The sequence below is a fragment of the Rutilus rutilus genome (assembly GCF_951802725.1).
Source record: "Rutilus rutilus genome assembly, chromosome: 25".
NCBI lineage: Eukaryota > Metazoa > Chordata > Actinopteri > Cypriniformes > Leuciscidae > Rutilus > Rutilus rutilus.
The window spans coordinates 22,378,419-22,393,651 of record NC_140229.1 but is presented as its reverse complement, the minus strand read 5'-3'; the positions used below and the strand labels follow the sequence as shown (position 1 = coordinate 22,393,651).

General features: G+C 39.1%; 2 protein-coding genes across 2 annotated transcripts in view; one reads left to right on the top strand and one right to left on the bottom strand.

Moving 5' to 3' along the window:
- LOC311285105 (protein AMBP-like) overlaps positions 1 to 15,233 on the bottom strand; it is a 64,292-nt gene that overhangs the window by 24,731 nt on the left and 24,328 nt on the right. The gene's annotated exons all lie outside the window — the stretch shown is intronic.
- On the top strand, positions 1,110 to 10,818 carry LOC311285109 (uncharacterized protein). Its single transcript, XM_084400569.1, has 8 exons — positions 1,110 to 1,167; positions 1,345 to 1,388; positions 4,342 to 4,529; positions 4,775 to 4,886; positions 7,792 to 7,910; positions 9,954 to 10,124; positions 10,246 to 10,469; positions 10,614 to 10,818. Exons 3-8 carry the CDS (start codon positions 4,343 to 4,345, stop codon positions 10,785 to 10,787), a joined length of 987 nt encoding a protein of 328 aa, XP_084256695.1. The 5' UTR covers positions 1,110 to 1,167; positions 1,345 to 1,388; position 4,342; the 3' UTR covers positions 10,788 to 10,818.

Here is a 15,233-nt window from a genome sequence, read left to right as displayed (position 1 = left end):
GATAATGGCAGGCAGAGATGGGCATAAATACATGGAAATGTATTTAAAATAAAATAAAAATACAAAATACTGTGTGGAAAAATTTAATTAAATACAAATACATAATAGGGGTAGCCTATTGTGTGAAAAAAAAAAATGTTTAAATACAAATTACATGTTTGTAAGGGTTATTACACGTCCTCAATCCGATACTGTGTATGGCGCTCGCCGGTTTGTTTTCCCCTAAAAGTGGGCGTGAACCTTTTCAGAGACGTGCTATGACGCTACGCCGGTTGTATGTATATACAAGTGTTATGACCTTTCTCAATTAAATTTGTGTTCCGAGAGGTCTCGTATTACGGGAAAACTCCTTTTCTCGAGAATATTGAAGCCAATTTTTTTGTGACGCAGTAAAGTTGCGGTCTAGAGTCTAGAGCGGTCATTGGCTGTGCTGCAGCAAATGCTGCACGAACCTATGGCGAGGCGGCTCAGACGCTTGAGCCAATCAGGGCACTTCCCGCCCTGGCACGTCAGAGACCGCCTAAATATATTTTCAACCACCTCCCCAATATCTGAGTAAAGTATTTAATACTTTTCCAACTTGATTTAGCCAGATATTTAGTCAAATACTGACACTGGTCCCCACTACAGCATTTAACACTGTACACTGGTTTGGTTAGGTTGAGTTCATTTTGGTTTACATCATGACAAATATATTTTCAACCACCTCCCCATGTAATGTTGTTTCAGATAATTATTTAATATCATATTAAGAGACTGTGTGTGTGTGTGTGTGTGTGTGTGTGTGTGTGTGTGTGTTCTGTTTCAGTTTACAGTTTGTTAAAGTGCTACCAGTCTGATCAACGGTTTCATCTATCCGAATATCTGAGTAAAGTAAGATTTAATACTTTTCCAACTTGATTTAGCCAGATATTTAGTCAAATACTGACACTGGTCCCCACTACAGCATTTAACACTGTACACTGGTTTGGTTAGGTTGAGTTCATTTTGGTTTACATCATGACAAATATATTTTCAACCACCTCCCCATGTAATGTTGTTTCAGATAATTATTTAATATCAGATTAAGAGACTGTGTGTGTGTGTGTGTGTTCTGTTTCAGCTTACAGTTTGTTCAAGTGCTACCAGTCTGATCAACGGTTTCATCTATCCGAATATCTGAGTAAAGTAAGATTTAATACTTTTCCAACTTTATTTATTTGACTTTATTTATTTATTTATTTATTTTCCAAATTGACTCATCTCGACAGAAAAGACTGATAGCTATAACGTCATGCCACTTCAGATGCATACTGGTATCCATAATCCTAATCACAATTTAACATAATTCTGTTTTCTTTGCAGCTTGTTATTGGATCTTGGGCCGAGGACTGTTCCACCTGTGTGAAGTAAGATCAACATTTAGGATATATCACCAATTGCATTGTTTCATTGTTGGAGCATAAATAGTGACGTCACTGTTAAATGCTAAGGTGTTGATATAGAGCCTTTCAACAAGATAAACAAAAACAATGCTTCTATTTTGATCCCAATCTACTTCCTCTGCATTAAGATAACATATGGAATGTTAAAACGGAAGCCTTGTGGGAACAACTATGATGCTGATAATGGAATTATCTTGAAATGGTCTATAGTAATGGGCTGGGTTTTTTGTACAGAATCCTCATGTCTTGTCTAGTTAATGACACCAGTTTGATGATGCTCTGACTAGTAATGTAGGGTAAGAAAGTTAAGTTTTCTTATGCCTCCATCTGTTAGCGTTAGCTGCTAGTTCGCAAAATTCGGTTTACGTTGTACTAAGTGCTGTCGGCAGCACTTGGTAGCTTCAAAGAACAGGGATATGGGCTGGTTGACTCCAAAATACTTGAAGCAGCATTTAAAAATCTGGTCGTTTAACCCCTCACTGGTTGCTTTCTGAAATGTTTGGTGAAATGTTTGGTTTCTTTAGAGGAAATGAACAGAAAGACTGTGCCAGTTTCCAGCTCCACCATAAGACGGAGGACCCGTGTAGATGTGGGAAAACGACTTGAACAAATTAGGGATGAGGATGACTATCTCAATCTGACTGACATGGACACAGAGACAGGGCTAAATGTGCAAATGATACCTCGGGTATTGCAGCAGGAGCAGTCTTTCATGAAGAGGAAGGTGGCATGGAGTTTGAGTCAGACTATACTGAGGGTCTCTTAGCTAGTTGCAGTGATAGTTCCGAACCTGAAGATGAGATCTATGAGATGTCCTTATCTGACAAGATTGCGGACTGGGCCAGACACTTTGGAATTTCATTGGTTGCTCTTACTGCCCTACTAGGCATCCTTCGCCTCTCCCATTCTGAGCTTCCAAAGGATGGCAGGACACTCCTTAGGACAACAACTAAATATTCCATTCAAGAGAAGGCAGGGGGAAAATACTACTATTTTGGCATCATCCATTCACTTAGTTCTACACTCAGCGGGTATGTACACACGCTAACTGATGGGTTAACTTTGAGGCTACAAATAAACATAGATGGGCTACCATTATTTAAAAGCTCAAGTGTTCAGCTGTGGCCCATCCTGGGTCTCCTGCTCAGTGTCCCTATGAAAGAGCCTGTAGTGATCGCATTATACTCTGGAGAAAAAAAACCTTCATCAGCAAAAGAATTCCTCGAAGAATTCACCAAAGAATTAGTTCATCTGGAAAAGGGTTTCTGTTTCGAGGGAAAGACTTTGACGCTTAAACTTGATACAGTAATTTGTGACACACCGGCAAGAGCATTTGTGAAACACACCAAAAGTCATAATGCCTACCACGGCTGTGATAAATGCACAAACCCTGGTAGACACGAACAGAGCCGAATGAGTTTTCCATGTAAAGATTATGCACTAAGGACGGATGAGTCTTTCAATGACAGGTTAGATGAGATACATCACCATGAGGGGCCACATGCATTTGAGGGTACTGGGGTTGGCATGGTGTCACAGTTTCCCCTAGATTACATGCACCTGGTGTGCTTGGGTATCGTTAGGCGCTTGCTCAATATGTGGCTTCGTGGTCCTCTGACTGTCCGTGTCCCTGCAACTATAGTTGAACAAATGTCTGCTAAATTGGTATCCATGAGGCCTTATATTCCGGTGGAGTTTGCCAGAAAGCCGCGATCTCTTAGAGAATTGGATCGCTGGAAGGCTACTGAGCTAAGACAATTTCTTTTGTACACTGGACCTGTAATGCTGGCCATTTTTCTGGACAAAGACCTGTATCAGAATTTTATGCTTCTCTTCTCTGGCATCTCCATCTTAGCAAGCCCAAAATTTTCCTACCTCACTGATTATGCTGACACTTTACTGAAGTCGTTTGTGCAGCACTTTGCTACACTTTATGGGAGACACCACGTTGTGTATAATGTACACTGCATAACCCATCTGGCAGGTGGGTATAGTCATATGGGTATAGTCTTCCCATATGAAAATTATCTGCAGAAGATAAAAAAACTGGTTAGAAAACCGGAATATCCTTTGGCACAGATCATTAGCGTCTGTCAGAAGTAAAAATTCGGGAGGTCACATTACCTGGCAGCACTTTAAGACGGCAGCATTTTGTGGGCCCTATTGTTGGGGGGATGGCCATCAAGGCACAGTATGGCGAGATGTCCACTGAGAAGTGGACTCTCAGAACATCGACTGGTAATAACATCTTCAGGTTTGGAAATGACATTGTCTGCATCCAAAATATTGTGGAATGCATTGGAGGGGGCATTTATGCAATATATAAGGAATATAGAAGGAAGTCATTGTTCTTTAGTTACCCATTCAGCTCGGATACACTGAATATTTACATCATTTCAGAAAAATCTGATATCATCAAGGCTGCCAGTGTTTCAGAGCTTGATGGGAAATGTGTCGCCCTGCCCCACAGGGAAGGTTTTGTGGCCTTTCCTCTCCTGCATTAACATGCAAAAAATGCATTTCAATCAGTTTATTAGTTCAGACATTAATTAATTAGTTAGTTACTTCATTACATTAATTGATAGTTTTTGTTCATTTCTTCAGTACCAATCATAATCATAGCATGACTAGTTTAGATCAGGGTCTGAGGACTGACCAAAGTTTGACTTGCTGGCAGTGGTTCTGCTGCATCAGAAAACGGGCTGATAAGTTGCTGTAAGTACTTTGCTGAAGTTAATCATCTTTCAGGTGTCAACTGTCAGTATCAGTGTTGTGCAAGTTGACACTTCACATGAGCCCCTATATTATCAAAATCAATAAAAACAAAATGTCAAAGCTTTTTCCACTAGATCTTCTTACTCTGACTCACAATAACTGTGCATTCACACTTGTTTCTTTTCTTGTCTTCTCCATTAAGGATGTTCCATGTAGTTGAATTTGTTACCAGTAAAACCGTAGCAGTGGTGCCCCAAAGCTGGTACGAGGATGGTTGTGCAACGTGGCCAACTTATAACAGCGATGAAAGAATAAATAGGGCTGTAAAACATGGAGAGGAGCCACAGGATGACTGGCAGACACATGATGTCAGAATCATCAAATCATCTGGTATGCCAAATCTCAAAGTTGTTTCTTGGCAAAGTGGTTTTTACAAATCCACTACCACCACTATTTAAAAGAATATGCCACCGTTTTATGAAATTGGGTTATTCACGGTCTCCCCTTGAGTAAGATAAGTGACAAAAATGTTTTTGCGCACTTATCTAACTGTAGGGGAGACCGTGAATAATTAATTTCATAAAATGGTGGCGTGTTCCTTAAGACTTATGTCAAGCTCCATGTTTACCTTTCAGATACTTACATGGAGGCACATCAAATCCTGAAGAAGGCTCTGACATGTAGCACCTCGGACCTCCAAACTGAGGATGAACAGGAACGGCCTGGGAGAAGGAGAACAACAGTGAAGTCAGTGTTTTTCCTTAATGTTACACATACAAACACTAACACCATATACTTTTATTTAAAAAAAAGACAAAATCAAAAAACAGTTTAACCTTATATTTGTTAGTTTCTCTGCATACAAAAACATACGAATGCTGGACATTCTGAACCACTGTTTCATGTAAATTTCTGCTTTAGAAATCTCCACCAAAAATACATCTTACTGGCGGAGTTTCAATGTCCTCCCTGAGACTTAAGCCCTGAGCCCTCATGGACTTAAAGGATTAGTTCACCTCAAAGTTGAAAATTGTGTCATCATTTACTCACCCTCAAGTTGTTTTAAACCTGTATGAATTTCTTTCTTCTGCTGAACACAAAGAAAGATATTTTGAAGAATGTCTGTAACTTGGGTCCCATTGACTTCCATAGCATTTTTTTTTCCTACTATGGAAGTCAATGGGACCCAAGTCTGTCTGTTTACCGACATTCTTCAAAATATCTTTCTTTGTGTTCAGCAGAAGAAAGAAATTCATACAGGTTTAAAACAACTTGAGGGTGAGTAAATGATGACACAATTTTCAACTTTGAGATGAACTAATCCTTTAACTGACTCACGCTGTAAAATGAATGAGTTTTGCCAGGCTGTGAGTGCTCACCCTGCTGTTTGCATGATTGGGACAGGGTGAAGCAACCGAGACAGCAAAACACCCTAAACTCTCGTGAACTTAGCGTGAACGTGCATTTAGGTCTATGAGTCTGTAAGGGCCGACATTGAGCCTGGGCCATTTTCTCAGTCACATAACACAGAACAGAGATCAATGCCCTGTTCAACCATTCTCTGTCTCCTTTAAATGTTGATTTGCATGTAGATAAATATCTTTTTTTTTATTTAACCCATTCAGACCCTGCGTCCATTACAATGGACATCACATGTCAACCCCCCTTTTTTTTTACTTCTGGAGCATTTCACCTAGTTTAAAGCCTGCAGTCCATTAGATTGGACGCTTGTCATCCAATCAAATGGTAGTAAAGCTTTGCATGTAGTAATTATAGAAAAAAACACTACTTTGAAGAGAAGCATGTCAGCACTTCACTCCAAACACAGAAGCAAGCAACATTTTCTGTGGTTTTATTTACTTTTTTTGATATGTTTGCCAGTATTTCATAGTTTGTATGTAAAATAGAAAGATTGAACTTATTAATTAAAGTTAAAAATCGATTGTAGAATTTCACATTTTAAATCAGGATTTTTTCAAATGTGTCTGTCCATTAGAATGGACAGTGGGTTCAAAAGCCTGTTACTGAAATCACATTCCAGTAATTGAAGTCCAGTAATGCTGATTGAAATTTCTTATATAAAAATCTATATCACAGTACCGATACATTTTTTTTTTACTTTTTCATATGCAGAATATATAGTTCTTGAAGTGCTTGAACATATAGCTGATGGAAGTATCTCAGATGTTGACTTTATGTGGAGTGATGATGAGGAAGATGGAGATGTAAGAAAAATATCCGTATTTAAAACTTTATAAAGTAAAATGACTAGCTTCCGGCCAAACGAAACATAGGATTTGACATAAATCGAAAGCGTAACTTGAAAATGAATTATTTTTTCTTACACGAACGCATCGCTTCGCTTCAATAGGCCTTTATTAACCCCCAAGAGCCATGGAGCACTTTTATCATGGATGGATGCACTTTTATGGACTTTCAAAACAGAAACAACCATTCACTGCCATTATAAAGCTTGGAAGCCAGGACATTTTTTAATATAACTACAATTGTATTCGTCTGAAAGAAGAACGATGTCATATACACCTAGGATGGATTGAGGGTGAGTAAATCATGGGCCAATTTAAATTTTTGGGTGAACTATCCCTTTATGGGTATAGTACACCCAAAAATGATATTTGTCATCACTTACTCATCCTCATGTTGTTCCAAATCTGTATGAGTTTCTTTATTCTGCTGAACACAAAAGAAGATATTTTGAAGAATGTCGGTAACTAGACAGTTGACAGTATAGCCATTGATTTCCATATTTTTTCCTACTATAGCCTATATTTCCTAATAACTACATATTATATTATTGTGATATAATATTATCATTATTAGTAATTATTTTGAAAATTATAATAACATTTATCAGTAATTTCTCAATATAGATATTACAACACCGTATAATTAATTACAGCAAAAGCAGATCAAATTACAAAATACAGTACAAATACAGTAAAGTACTATTTGGTAGTTTACAGTACTGATCTTGTGTACTGTAAAGTGAATTACAGTACATTTACTGGAAATCAAAATACATGCATCATGCATGGCAACTGTGCTGCCAGTAATGTACTGTAGAAATACAAGAAAATCGCTAACAGAGAAATTGTTTCAAGGATGCACACAGGAAATTACTCTAACGTGAATTCGTTGATTGATTCCTAGGTTTATTTTGTTATGAATAAACAAATGTGCGATCTATAAAGCAAAAACCTTACAATTAAAGTTGAAATGTTGTAATGTTCAAGTTTTTGATCTAAAAAAGAAAGATTCGCAAAGAAAATGACTCTAACATGACCATATTGATTGATTCTAAGATATTTAGTTTATTACAAACAATGTGCAGTCTGTAAAACAAAAACCTCAAAATTAAAGTTGAAATGGTATACTGTTGAAAGGTTTTTGACCTTGAGAAAAAGCTTTAAGTATATACTAACAATTTTTATGTTTATTATTTAATTTTATGTTGGTACATTTTTGTGAAGTACACCTGTTTTGACGTGACGTCCATTGAAATGGACAAAAAAAACATTTTTTTTAATTTTTTTATTTGGTCTCATTTATAGAAGCCTCATGAGCTGGGAAAATGTACTTTTATATTTTTCAGAAACCTAAAACATAATTCAGGTCTGAACGGGTTAAACAGACATTTCTTTGGTGACACTGATGTAGAGGAGGACTACCGACCCCCAAAGAGGTCCAAATCCGGGTCATCTGCTGGGACAAGTCACCAACTCCCTGCAAATAGTCCAGAGCTCTGTGAAAGTAAGAGTCAGAGAGTATTGTGGGATTACAAATTTATTAAAATGTTTAATTTAGGTTTACATTGAATTTAGCATGTTAAGGTTAGGTATAAATTATTATTATCAGAGTTTTCTAGCAAAAGACTCCGGTCAGTCCTGTTTTACTGAAACTCTTAAAGCTATAGTAGGTAATCCTGTTCAGAAACACTTTTTTTATACTGGGTGAAATGGTCCTTCCATCCTGAGAGTAGTCAATACATTATGTGTTCAGAAAAAGGAATGAAAACAATCAGACCTCTGTAGCAGCTGTAGGACAGTAAAAACTCTGACCAATCACTGCCATTCGGTGCGAATGTAAAGAACCAATCAGATGCCTTCAGAGCCAGGAGGAGTGTCTTAGCAGTGTCAATCAAGTTTGCGTACGCTCTGATCGCCCCTCTCTTGCACAGCGCGTACCGTCATTCAAAATCAAGATTGCCGGTGTGCCGAGCAGCTGTGCTAATGGCGGACAAACAACCAAAACTGCCAATTTCTCGAGTGGAACCTGCTCATACAACAAAGACAGGTAAACGGAAAAAGACCGATGACGATAAACAAGCCCGTCGGAGCCCATTGACTCAGTGTTAAAACTCTAGCCGCATAACATACAGATAAAATGTCACGCACTGTGCAAAGCAACAATTGAAACCTGCTAACCTTATATCTAGCGACCTTATCCGTCGTCATCGGTGACCCTGCATGTTTACTAGCCTGCGCGTTCACGGCAGGCTCCGCTGTGGGGGGAACTTTACATAACAAAATACATGTTTAACAGCTAGTAGGCCTAACGTTATATGTTATGAATCTTACACGAAATTCATCTTCATCACAGTGCAACTAATGGAAATGGAAAAACGTGTATCAATGCAACCTGTTTTTAGCTTTGCCTTATAGTTATAGCTCGTTAGCGAATCAAAAAATATATATTTTAAACTTTACCAATATCGATATGATAGCTTGATAGTGAGTAGGCTACTAAAATACATCTTATTTGTTTATATTCATAATGATAAAGTTAGATTTTTTTATTACATGTGATTCTGACATGATGCTACATGCACTGCGCTCCTTCCTCTCCGCTCGTCTCAGGTAAATAATGCGTCTTCCAGCTCAGCTGTCGGAGTCGCGCGTTCATGTGTTTTGGGGGCGTGGCTTTGGAAGGACCCCAGAAGGGAGAGGGTGGACTGAATGGAAATAATGAGCTGTCTTTAAAACAGTCGTTAGAGGTCTACATACACTCGATTTTTATAGTTTCTTTTTCAGAATACTTACATTTTAATTATGTATTGATATATACATAAAGTTTAAACAAATTTGAAAAATAAGTTTTTTAGACCATTCTTACCTACCCCAGCTTTAATGGCTCTTGGAGTTTGTGTTTTAGCAAGAGAGTCCTGCCAGTCCTGTACTCGGGTCTCAGCATTTGAATAGAGATGCTGAGTGGATTAGGGTGGGGAGCACTCTCAGTCTAGAACCGGTTCCTAAACCTGTCTCATCACCAAGTTTTGGTCCCTGCCCCTAAATGTATATAAACTGTAAGAGAACATTCACTTAGTCAGACTTTGTGACTGCAGCTGATCTCAATAAAGAATCCTGCTGAAGAAACAACCAAGTCTCCTGGTCTTCGATTCTGAGTTTACAACAGTATTCATGTCCTAATCATTTAAAAAAAAGTTTCTATTTCTCCACCACAAAAAAACACATACACAAACCACAAAATGACCCCCACTCACTACACGGAAGAGCAAGTTTAGTGGCAGACTCTTGTCACTAGCATGTTCAACAGACAGGCTGAGGAAGTCCTTTCTTCCCTGGGCCATCCAGCTTTTAGCTTTATCTGCTCTATGCATACTGAATATGTAGTCATCCTACAGTTGTCCTCTGTGAATGTTTCTTAAGTCTGTGTGATTGTGTTGTGTATGTTATATAAGCTTGACACCAATAACCCCCCCCCCCCCCCCCCCCCAACCCCCAACCTCCAACCTCCAACCTCCAACCTCCAACCTCAACCCCAACAACAACACAGTGTTTGGCAGAACTGCCCCTCCCCAACCACTACCACCACTACCACCACAGACACTCCTCTCTCAACCTGCACAATGCAACCAGCAACAACGGGGGCCAGAGGAGCCAAGCCAGGTCTACAGACCTACCTGGAGAGGTGGGAGACATGGCCCAGAAACCATTCCCTGCTCTGGTAAGAAATAACTGTAACTACAAACTATAATACCTTGACTTTAACCACAGGGAACATGGGGGGACTTAAGTGCATGGAATGGAGGGGGAATAATTTTTCTATAATACTATGTATTCAACAGCTGCTCAGGTCCACATTTTAAGCCTGCTGGAGCACATTAAGCAGCAGCAGGACCAGCTGGTGGCCAAGGTCAATCACCTGAGCAGCAGGGTGCTCAACACCTCAACAGCTCAAGAGCCAGAGTGTCCTGAATGCATTCAGCTGCCCATCGAATCACTGGAAGCGGTGGATGAGCTTGAAGCATTCCTGAAAGATGCTGCCAATGCAGCAGCCAAACAAAGAATGGTATGCTCCTGCCTGTCACTCTCAACTCTAATTGGTAAAGTGGTGGGTGTGGGGTGGAGATGGGGCAAAGATTGTCGTACAAGTTATTACATCAGGGCTTTATACCTTGTCTGTATTTTAAGGTGTTTTGTGACTTACTTTTAGATTTCTTCTTTGGCCACGATCGGTGGCCAAGATGTGAAGAGAGTGGCGTGGAACATCCTCTCTCGGATGTTCACTGAAGAAGTGGCCAAGACCATAAGCTGGAAGGGGGCAAACGGCAAGAGGGCATTCGGTCACATGTCGTCAAAGACACTGCTGTACCGTAAGTCACTTTAAGTATTCAGCAGCAGGGAAGGGAAGTGTAACGGCTCCCACACACAGCTGCGTGCTCGTGTCCTACCGAGGCTCGTGTCGTCCCCACCCCCTTCCAATGTCAACTTCCGCGCATGATGTTAGCTGCTGGATATTTCAACTATTGAGCGCTAATGTTAAAGTTGCATTATAGTTCTTAAAGCATATCACACAGTAATTTGAACATGTGTATGTTGGGGTACTTACGTCCTGTGGTCATGTCACTTTTACCGTCTTCCCCAGTGTAGGCTAAGAAGTATCTAGGGTTAAAACACACACACACAGTTAGCTTGGCTACTGTACCATTACGGAATAGAGAATACAGTGAGGAAAATAAGTATTTGAACACCCTGCTATTTTGCAAGTTCTCCCACTTGTAAATCATGGAGGGGTCTGAAATTGTCATCGTAGGTGCATGTCCACTGTGAGAGACATAATCTAAAAAAAAAAAAATCCAGAAATCACAATATATGATTTTTTAATTATTTATTTGTATGATACAGCTGCAAATAAGTATTGGACATGCACCTACGATGACAATTTCAGACACTGTATATAGCCAAAGCAACTTAACTTACCACTAAATAGCAAGAGGGCTCTATTTTGTAACATTAGCAGCTAGCCCAGTATTAAAATGAGCAGTTGTATTGGTAAGTAGTAACATTAGCTTCAATTGTATGCAATATGGTACAGCAGTTAGCTAAGTTCCATTTCAGACGAATACAAGCTCACTACATCTGTTAGCATAGTGTTACCACACATCATTGAATACTGACGACCCACTGCAACCATCTCTGTACCATGTTAACGACAAAAACTTTTGCTTGTAATGTAAATCAGCAAAACTTAGCGCGGTTATCTAAACAAAATAATAGGGGAGCATACCTTTATGTGATGTTGTAGAAAATCCGCTGAGGCTCCACCTGTCCGTCGTGCTGAGATTGTGCGCGCCTTGGGTCGACTGTAAACAGTGTTGCCAGATTGGGTTGACTTATTTCCACCCAATCATGATCGAAAACCCGCTCCCTTCAGCAAAAAATCCACCCCAACAATGATTCTGTCACAGATAAACAATTGAACTCAAATCTGCCCTACAATTTAACTTTATCTGCCCGCCTAAGCTGGTGTTAAAATAACACCGGCTTATTTTCCCCAGCCGACGAAGTCAAAAGATGCCAATCTGTCAACACTGATTAATTCCAGCCAATAACTGGGCAGCCCGGGCAGTTACACAGTTAAAGCAGCCAGAGAAACATTAAAGTTAAACACTAAAAGGTCAAGAGCCCAACTAAAGCAAACACTGATCTCCATCATGGTGACATCAAACTTTATTCTTTTCAATAAAACTTCAACTTCTAAACCTCTGTTAATTCTCAATAAGAATGTTAGTATGAAAGAAATAAAGTCTGGATTGTAATAAGTGAAGATGCTGAGATCCTGAGAGATCTGTTAGTGTTTAATGTTCTGTTGGGGTTTAAAGTGTTTCTGTATGGTGTGTTTCGTGTGTCACCATTGTGTTGAAGAGTAGAGCCTGAGCTTCAGTCCAGGATGAGCAGAGAAACACTGATGAAATGCTGCATGTTGCTTTAATTAACTGACAGTAACTGTGTAGTTGCTGATGCAGTGATGTATAGTCACAACAAATCATGCATATAATTAACTGCATGTTTTTCAGTAAAAAAAAATCAGAAAATAAATGTGAAATGACTGTGTTTTAACTGTGTGTTTCTGTTAAAAAAGATTTATGAAGATTTCTGTAAAAGTATTGTTAATGAAAAATTCATTGTTCTTGTGTCCATTCATTTAAACTTGTTGATTTCAATTGAGTGTGTGTAAAAGCATCTGACCATATATATTTCTGTGAGGGTTTTCTAACAGCTGAAGAAGGGACAGGAAGACAGGGTGATAAAAACTTACACCTGAGCACGAGAAAGGATCCAGCCAGGAGAATACAGGGGTCGTTTAACAATAAACAAGGGGTCCCATGCCATCCCCTTAGGGGATAAAGAACAGCAGGAGGTCATCTAGATTGTAAATGAAGGCCTTTTGGCTTCTCAGGGATAAAGATTGTAAATAAAGGCCTTTTGGCTTCTCAGGGACAAAGAACAGCATAACCTGCCGGTAGAACCAGTCCATACTAGATGTCTTTAAGGAAATTTACAGAGACTAGGGAAAGGAGGAGTCAAGAATGTCAGAAACCTGTATAAAATGTCTCAGTTTTATTATGTCAGTAGGCTTTCTGTTTCACATCTGGGTGGCTGCGGTTGCGAAAAGATTCCTCAAAGAATAAAGGCCTTTTCTTCTTTATTACAATTTTGCCTTTTGAGTGTTCCTTAACCCTGTGATGCTGTTTTTCCCAGTGAGATAAAAAATTGCTATTACAGCTGGTGTCAAGAAGAGGGATCCTGTGCGGACGCTTCTTCTCCTGGTCCTGAGAACGGATTTGACGGGAAAGTGCACAACCTCGGCAGCACTAGGCAGCCGTCTTATACCTCGACGGTTTGAGATAGAAACTCAACAGATTACGAGAGAGAGAGGCAAATACCCCACACTCAGGACCAGTGAAAGAAAAACTCCCACCAGGATTAAAAAAAATCCGCGACGATTGCGGGAAAAACAGAAAAGCATCTCTGGGTAAGAACGGCAAAATTGTTTTATTGAAGTTGAGTGTAATTTGATAATTGTGAGTGAACGTGAACCATATTGGCTGAGTTTTGCTTTTGGTACGAGCGAAAAGGTGATTCAGATAATCACACATTTTTTGGGGAAGAAATTGATCTGACAGATTCGGATCGGTATCTACCACACTTAAGCTCGTTGGTGGACGGAAGTGCCACAGGTGATTCAGATAATCACAATTGCTGATTAATTAGTTTTACTCAAAAACTCTGTAACCTGAGGAAATCTCGTACAAGTGGACGGAAGAGCCACATCAAAATAATCGATTTATGTGGACGGAAGAGCCACGTCAAATCAGAATTAATCGAGCGCTGGAAAGTGCTTATAGGAAGTTTTTGAGTGAAACGTAATTACAAACCACCCGACCGATCTTGGGGTAAGGGAAAGATCGGGTCTGTTGAAGACGTTTGACAGATACTGTAAGACACGTGTCGAAATTGTGAAATCCAGAAGGGAGATTCAGCCAAAATGGGGTCATCTAACAGTAAAGTAGATCATTTTTATACACCAATTTTCTGTTAAAAGAGAAATAATGATGGTGGTAAATGTAAATGTATTTCCCCGAGGCGGGAACCTTGAGTAAGATAAGACTCATGTTGTAAAAGAATCAATAGAAAAGAACGAGGGAAAACAGAATGGTTGTTGTGTGTGTGTTAAACGTGTGTAAAGGATCTTTATGTGTGGCTGATGAAACTTTGAGCAAAGCTATGACTGATGATTTGAGCAGTGTTGTGAATGATGAGCATATGAGATTGTACAAAAGTAGCCTACAGGGTTTTCTGAAATGCTAACTTATCCGTTACTAGTCAGAAAGGGTTGTTGAAGTTTGTTCATGAGTGTAAAACTGTGAACGGACAGTGAATTGTTGGATGGGAAAGAAGCAGATAAAAGAGAACAGAGTCGATGCAGAAGGAACTGACATGTAGGGGAAGATAGGATGTTTTTCCTGATGGAAACAGTGAATTGTTGAATTGAGCAGATGCAGAAGGAACTGACATGTAGGGAACGATAGAGTTCATGGAACTATTAAGTCAAATTAAGTTGAAATGGTACGAAAGGTGAGTTTTAGATGGAAATGGGGCGTTGAGTATGATTAACAGGGATTGATATGTTTATAAGGATAAGGAATGTTTCATTAAGTAAAACGATTGTCTTTTGAACCTAAAGGGTCCAGCTGCTGGGAGTACAGCAACAGCGCTTGCTTGTTCAAACCAGCTTCTGAATGTTAAATGTATACTTGTTTTGTAATCAGTGTTGTTGATGATAATATCAAATTAGAAAATGTCCAGAGATTGGATATTTTGTTGATATTAAGCCATTTAAGGAAAATATATTGTTTTATAAAGGAAATTATGGGTTGGAGATAATTTCCCTAGACACGTGTGACCAAAGTTAATCAGAAACTTTGTGAAACCCGTTTAGAATATTTAGATTTTCCGTGTCGCTTATGAAAATTAATGTTCTGCCAATAATGACGATGTGAATGCTTTATTGTATTAATGTTATGAAAACAAGGGTATTGAAGAATAGATTGCCATACTTTTGTAACAAGAGTTGAAGGTGCAAGCGGCTAAGATAGCTGTCTGTGTAATTTAGAGACTGAGAAGATTTAGAGAATCTTGTGTTTTCTGTGAAACAGTAGAGATAAGTAGGACTGAATAATTATAATACAATCTTGTGATTTATGTTGAATCTGCAAACTAACCATTTGATAGAAGAATAAGCTTTTAAAACCAGTGTTGATGAAATTAA

Excerpts from the sequence above, each read along its gene's own strand:
- LOC311285109 (XM_084400569.1), top strand. The coding sequence starts at position 4,343 with ATGTTCCATGTAGTTGAATTTGTTACCAGTAAAACCGTAGCAGTGGTG. Across the intron at positions 4,530-4,774 it reads CAGAATCATCAAATCATCTG|ATACTTACATGGAGGCACAT; the intron begins GTATGCCAAATC and ends TTTACCTTTCAG. Across the intron at positions 10,125-10,245 it reads AGAAACCATTCCCTGCTCTG|CTGCTCAGGTCCACATTTTA; the intron begins GTAAGAAATAAC and ends TGTATTCAACAG.